Source organism: Mercurialis annua, linkage group LG7 (genome assembly GCF_937616625.2).
Source record: "Mercurialis annua linkage group LG7, ddMerAnnu1.2, whole genome shotgun sequence".
In the NCBI taxonomy this organism is placed as follows: Eukaryota; Viridiplantae; Streptophyta; class Magnoliopsida; order Malpighiales; family Euphorbiaceae; genus Mercurialis; species Mercurialis annua.
The window spans coordinates 6,770,632-6,776,576 of NC_065576.1; the positions used below are offsets into that span (position 1 = coordinate 6,770,632).

The 5,945-nt window shown below is 35.0% G+C and overlaps 1 protein-coding gene across 2 annotated transcripts; it reads right to left on the reverse strand.

The window, feature by feature from the left end:
* Positions 1–626: 626 nt before the first annotated feature.
* Positions 627–5,102, reverse strand: LOC126655387 (auxin-responsive protein IAA9-like). 2 transcript variants are annotated; one of them, XM_050349555.2, is made up of 6 exons: positions 4,944–5,102; positions 3,539–4,235; positions 3,212–3,438; positions 2,943–3,084; positions 1,266–1,327; positions 627–1,004 (listed from the first exon to the last, which is right to left on the reverse strand). In XM_050349555.2, exons 2-6 carry the CDS (start codon positions 4,204–4,206, stop codon positions 967–969), a joined length of 1,137 nt encoding a protein of 378 aa, XP_050205512.1. In that variant the 5' UTR covers positions 4,207–4,235; positions 4,944–5,102; the 3' UTR covers positions 627–966. The 2 variants fall into 2 exon arrangements, with proteins under 2 accessions (XP_050205512.1, XP_050205513.1); XM_050349556.2 differs by having other exon boundaries at positions 3,539–4,238.
* Positions 5,103–5,945: the final 843 nt, after the last annotated feature.

The following is a 5,945-nucleotide window of genomic DNA, read 5'->3' on the forward strand; positions in this document are numbered from 1 at the left end:
CTTCAACAGCTGTGCCAGTGAGGTCTTACCCAAGGAACTAATAAGTACATTTCTAAGGTTACGGTTTCGAGTCTCAATAGGGTCAAATAATTTGGCTGATTTAACATCTAATAACTAACGGCTAACTACTAACGACTAATATAATTAGATTTTACCTATCGGAATAAAAAACAGTTGTGATTTTTTATTAAATTGAAATTACAAAATCGTAATGTACCAAATTGAAATTAATTCATTCAAAAATCTACGATATTTTAAAGCACATTTCTCGATCTTAAAATTCATTGTTTAAGGCAGCTTTCGAATCTTTAAAAAAATTATATCACTAATTTAGAATTTTGTGTATTTTTTCCGTTCAAATTGCACTTTTGATTTGCTATTTCATAGCGTCAAGAATGTTATTGCCACTTTGATCAGAAGAATAATGACATGAAAACTTGATTTCATGAACAAAAATTGGTGGTAGATAACAGAATATGATCAGAAAGCAGTTAAAACGCATTGGTAACTGAAAACGTCATTCATATAGATCATAATCATCACATGTCACTTGATCCGTCACTCTCGAGCTTATCTCGAGTTAACATGGCGGACTGCGGTACCAGAATTATTGGGAAAGTGTGATGTCTGGAGGAATGGGCATTGGAATTTCTATTATCCTGAAGATGATCAAGCATATGGGAATTTCCACAGAAAAGCACAACAATCAAGTCATCTCTCTCATTCATTACAAGGCAAATACACAAAAAAACACTTCAACAAAACTAAACTCCTATATAGCTACTAAATCAACTCCACATATTTTCTTTTTTCTTAATAACATAAATACGGTTTTTGAAAGCAATCAGATCTCAAACTTGCTTCAATGAAAACATAAATGAGACGTCGGACACAGACCATCAATTACGCCATACAGCTTTCTAGTACGGCGTTCCTCTTTGATTGGAGCTTAGCTAGAACACCACGCTATGTCTTGATCCTGGATTTCTCCATTGCCCTCGGAGCTGCACAAGAGACCATAAATGAAATTCAGAACATCGTAAACACCAACATTCAAAGAACAAACAACAAATCCGTAAAGATTACTGCCACTGCAAGCACAATTATATCCATAAAGTTTACTGCACGAGTTTACTTTATTTTTTTCATTTTCTTTTTCTCAAAACAGTTACTTTTGTCGGGTCCCTAGTGTTAAACCTTCCAACCCCGATCCCTTTTCAATTACTTATTTGTACTTTCATAAAATATTACTTAGAGAGACAAACCTAAACCGATGGCGTCAGAGCTCTTCATGATCTTTAGCCTCTTACACGTTTCAATGAACATCCTGCAGCAAAAATTAACAAAAGAGTTAGAGAGCAAGAATTGCTTATCAAGCACATTCACTGAATCATGATAAAAAGCAATTCCTTTCAGGTGCAAATGTAACAACTGCATCTATAATGCAATCTATCAAAATAACGAAAAATATATCAGCATATGCAATCATCAACTATGGAAGTTATAATTTCCAACCGAATTGCAATGGAATGACTTCTTATTATAGTAGTTGAAAATAACCACGATGAAGCACAAAACTATTTTCTTGAGAAGAGTACAAGTGATCACATCTACAGGTTAAATATATGCAGCAACAAAAAATTGTATTAAATCATCTACTCAGCCGTAATGCATCACAGCACCAAGAAGGAGTAGCTTGATTGAACCTGAAAAAACCAATAAATTAGACTAAAAACAAACGTTGATTTGACAGAATTAGATGCATGCACCGAAATTAATTACTGGCCTAACTGTACAATGTCACCCAGTTCTAGAGATATTGGTAGGTAGCAAAAAATTTCAAGAAATGGAGAATATATCTCTGGTCCAATAATTTCTTAAATTTGCAGTAGCTTCAACAGTTCCTTTTTCTCATACTTGGAAAATTTCTTAGGGAATAGCACTACTTAGCGGAAAAGGTATACTAGTATTCCTGAAATTCCGGATAAAACAACATTGAAACTACTTTAAAACCTTCTGAAGTATGAATTAACTGAGTGCATCAGCATTGTCACTACATCTCGCAACGCAATAAAACTGTAACAGTTTTTAACTTATTACTAAAATGTCTACAAAAACCACGAGTCTACAGGTTATCTGATTCAGAAAAAAGGGATGCTTTGTCCAAATCTGAAAAATCATACAAGTTAGTGAAAAAAAATTCAGTTCATTGATGAAGTGGGGTCATGCATCATTTTTGAGAACAGATAAAGGAGGTTGACCATCACTGGATAATTGCACAACAAACTTATCTAATTTTCAATATAAATATAATCAAACAAAATAAACTATAGCTCTTCATATAAAAGATGATTCATTTAAGATTTTCTTCTTTGTTCAGGATTAAGAGGAAAAATTAATAAACCACAATTTTGATGGGAAATTTGAGGTATATCGAACACGCTAAAAGTCGAACACCTGACTCTTTGTGCACTTACACCCTCCCATATGCAGTTTACATTTATATTTGTTATTTACATCATTGTACTCTTCCAGTTCTTTGTGTTCAACATATAAATATTATAAATAGACTGATAATTAACAATATAAGAAATCACATTTTTCACTAGAGTTAAAATTTTAAGAGATTATATATCAATCACAGCAGCAGACAAACAACATTCAACATATTTATTCACTTTGATCTGAATAATAGGATTAGTTCACATACCCGTTCAACTTATGTTACTGAAAAAAAGGAAGAAAAGGAGGCCGTCTTCCCACAACACATGCAGGACACAATGCAAGGTTTTCACTTATCGTAATGACATATAACATAGGACTTTAGGAAGTAATAAATTAAACTGAAAATTAACAATTATAACACATCTGAAAGCTTTACTGATTTACTAAACGAAAGCTGATAATGATTTTGTTCTTTAAAGCAGGAAAGTTAAACTTACTCCCATGGTACATCCCCAACAAGCATCCAGTCACCATCTTTGTCCTCATATGTAAGCACATATTCTGACCCACTCAGAAGATCCCTCAACTTACTCTCACTCAGTTTTTCTCTCCCAGGAGCTCCATGAGATCCACATTGGCCTGAAATTAATGGTAAAAACACAATAACTGTCTCTACACCAACATATAGATTGCACGGATTGGAATCCGAAAATCAAACTGTTAACCAAAAAATGACCAGAAAGCTGAGTATGCAGTTATAGCTTACCAATGGTAAAACAGCTGAACATTTTCTCCAAAGCACAAGAGAGTTCTCGATAGACGGAGTAAGTTCTTAGATCTACCTTCCTCAAATAAGGAGCACCATCCATGCTGACCTTGACAAAAAGAGCACCAGGACCTGGTTTTCCATCAACTTCGTCATTGTTCTTTGAAGTAGTAGCCAACGTGTTCTTCCTAAAAGACTTAATTGGAGGCCAACCAACAACCTGTGCCCTGTCAGAAATAGAAAATAAACCAAAGTTATTGTTATCATTATGCTCTGTTCTTCTTCCAAAAACTCATTACATCTCCATCTCTAATTACATGTACTTACTTTGCAGCAGGGGCAGTTTCGCTATTATTAATCCCAGTCTGGTTCAGTTTGGTCCTATTGGCAGCAAGAGACCGATCCTTCACATCTTGGGAAACCTCTTTCATCAAGCTTGATTGACCTTTAGAAGGTCTAGAAGATAGCATCGCATTTATCCCAGAAGCACCAGAAAACTTCCCTTGCGCCATAGACTGTGGAGATTCAGATTCAACCCCAACTGAATGAAACAGCCAGTTCTTTTCTGAATACAGAGAGCCCTTAACCTCAGAGAATCTATCCATGGTATCAGAAAACCCTCTTTTATTACCAGAAACGATATGCTTCTGCAATGATGAACAGATTCCATCCTTTACAGGAAGCAAAGGAAACAAAGGCTTCTCATCAAGTTTCCCCAAACTCATCAAGGAAACTTCTACATCTCTTTCAGGAGACTGAGATCCAGGAAGTCCAAGTCTCAACTCAGTAGCCTTCAAATTGAGATTGTTCTTATTATCCTCTGATAGACTAGGGACTGCAGAACTATCAACCGAAGAACAATCCGACAATCCCAGATAGTTGCGCTCTCTTAAACTGCAGCCATTCTGGGAGATACAATCAGCAGAAGGTGAAGAGGGCACTAAAGAAATATTGCTTTGCCCCCCCTTCTCAACACCCAACAGAGGTGGAGTCATCAACGCCTTCACAGTTTTTTCTCTTTCACCTACTTAAAAAAAAGCATAAACAATATCATTTGCTTACTTACCCAGATTATATGCAAATAATAGTAAACCATACTAAAAAAAATACCTAAAACATAATATATCAAAAAATCATTGTTTCTGCATTTAAAAATTAAATTAAACACCAGAAAATCATATAAATCACTAAAAACCTAACAGGCATATAAAAGAATCAACATGCAAGTTGTTCGACATTTTTGGAGATTTAGTTTCTTCTTTAGCTGAATCAAAAGTTATAATGCGAATCACAAACCACCTGAGTTAAATAATCTGATATATTGGCTGGCTTAGGTCAAACAAATTACACCAAAAAATTGACAAAATATTAACAAAAACAGCCATATCATATGCATCTACACCTATTTTCTCTATTTTGCTCATTAAACTAACATTTCAGCTTCGTTTACTTCAGATTTTTTTTAAGCTATGAACTAAACAAAATCTAGCTAAAAACGCAAAAAAATTGCACATAAGAAAATCTTTGCAACTTGCAACTACAAAAAAAGTCATGCGATCGTGATTCAAACTAAAACCTGAATGAAAAAAAACACATATACACAAACACAGAGTCGCATACATTATAACTAGCAAAAGAACACAAGCAAAAACAAAACCTAACCTCAGTACAAAATTAAAAAAAAAACGAATTAATAGAAGAAAAAAAATGAAATATATAGTAGAAAACTCACCGGAAAACTAGAAGAAGAAGAACCTGAAGATCGGAAAACGCGCTGCAAAAGAAAATTTAGAGTAGAAAATTGCAGGAAACGGTAACGGAGAAGAAACAGAATAGAAAGAGAAGCTCAGGGTTCTTCCATTAAGCAGAAAGCAACTAAGCTTTTTTTTTTAGCTCAGTGAGTGGTAAGTGGTAATTTGAAGGGTGCCAGAAGGGTATATTTGGAAATCTAGATTTTAAAGGTCTGTCCCCTTTGAAATTGAAAGTATCCATTAACTGGGACCCGCTTGTCTTTTTCACATGCGCCGATCTTCGTGACTTATACGGAGATCTAGCCGTTCGTATGTGTTTACTTAGAATTTATCTTGACCGTTGATTTTATTGTCCGTCGTTGTCATTTGCATTTAACAAAAAACTAAAGAAAATTGGATTTTTAATATTAATTTATGAATAAAATATATATTTCGTGAATTAAGGTTCTTTATTCTTTTATAATTGGTGTGGGGGAGCGTTTATGGAAGAATTTGAACCAATGAGTTATAGTTCAAACGGGCTAATAATCACCCACGGCCCCTGACTTTAGGGGTATCTTACGACAAACCCCCTGATAAAAAAAAATGATCAGTAAACCCCCTAATCTTTGTGGCGGCGCTCGCTAAACCCCTTTTCGCATAAATTGACCAAAATACCCTTCAAAACTGTAAATAAATACAAACAAACCAGACAACTTCAATCTAACCACACTTAAAACCGACCCAATCAAATCAAACCAAACAAATCTAATCAAACCTAAATTTATTTAAAAATTAAATAAATAATTATTTTTAATTTAAATAAAAAAATAAAAAAAAAATACTTTTTTTAATTCATGTCGGTGAGCAGACCCACCGCGGTGGGTCTGCTCACCGGAGAGCAGACCCACCGTGGGTCTGCTTCAAAGAGCAGACCCGTGGTGGGTCTGCTCTTTGCAGCAGACCCACGCCGGTGGGTCTGCTGCACAGAGCAGACCCACGCC

What these genes read in the sequence shown, in the direction of transcription:
- LOC126655387 (XM_050349555.2), bottom strand. Translation starts at nt 4,206, where the DNA reads ATGACTCCACCTCTGTTGGGTGTTGAGAAGGGGGGGCAAAGCAATATT. An exon ending in GAAACTGCCCCTGCTGCAAA is followed by an intron (nt 3,439 to 3,538) that starts GTAAGTACATGT and finishes TATTTCTGACAG; the next exon opens with GGCACAGGTTGTTGGTTGGC. An exon ending in CTCTGACGCCATCGGTTTAG is followed by an intron (nt 1,005 to 1,265) that starts GTTTGTCTCTCT and finishes TCTCTTGTGCAG; the next exon opens with CTCCGAGGGCAATGGAGAAA.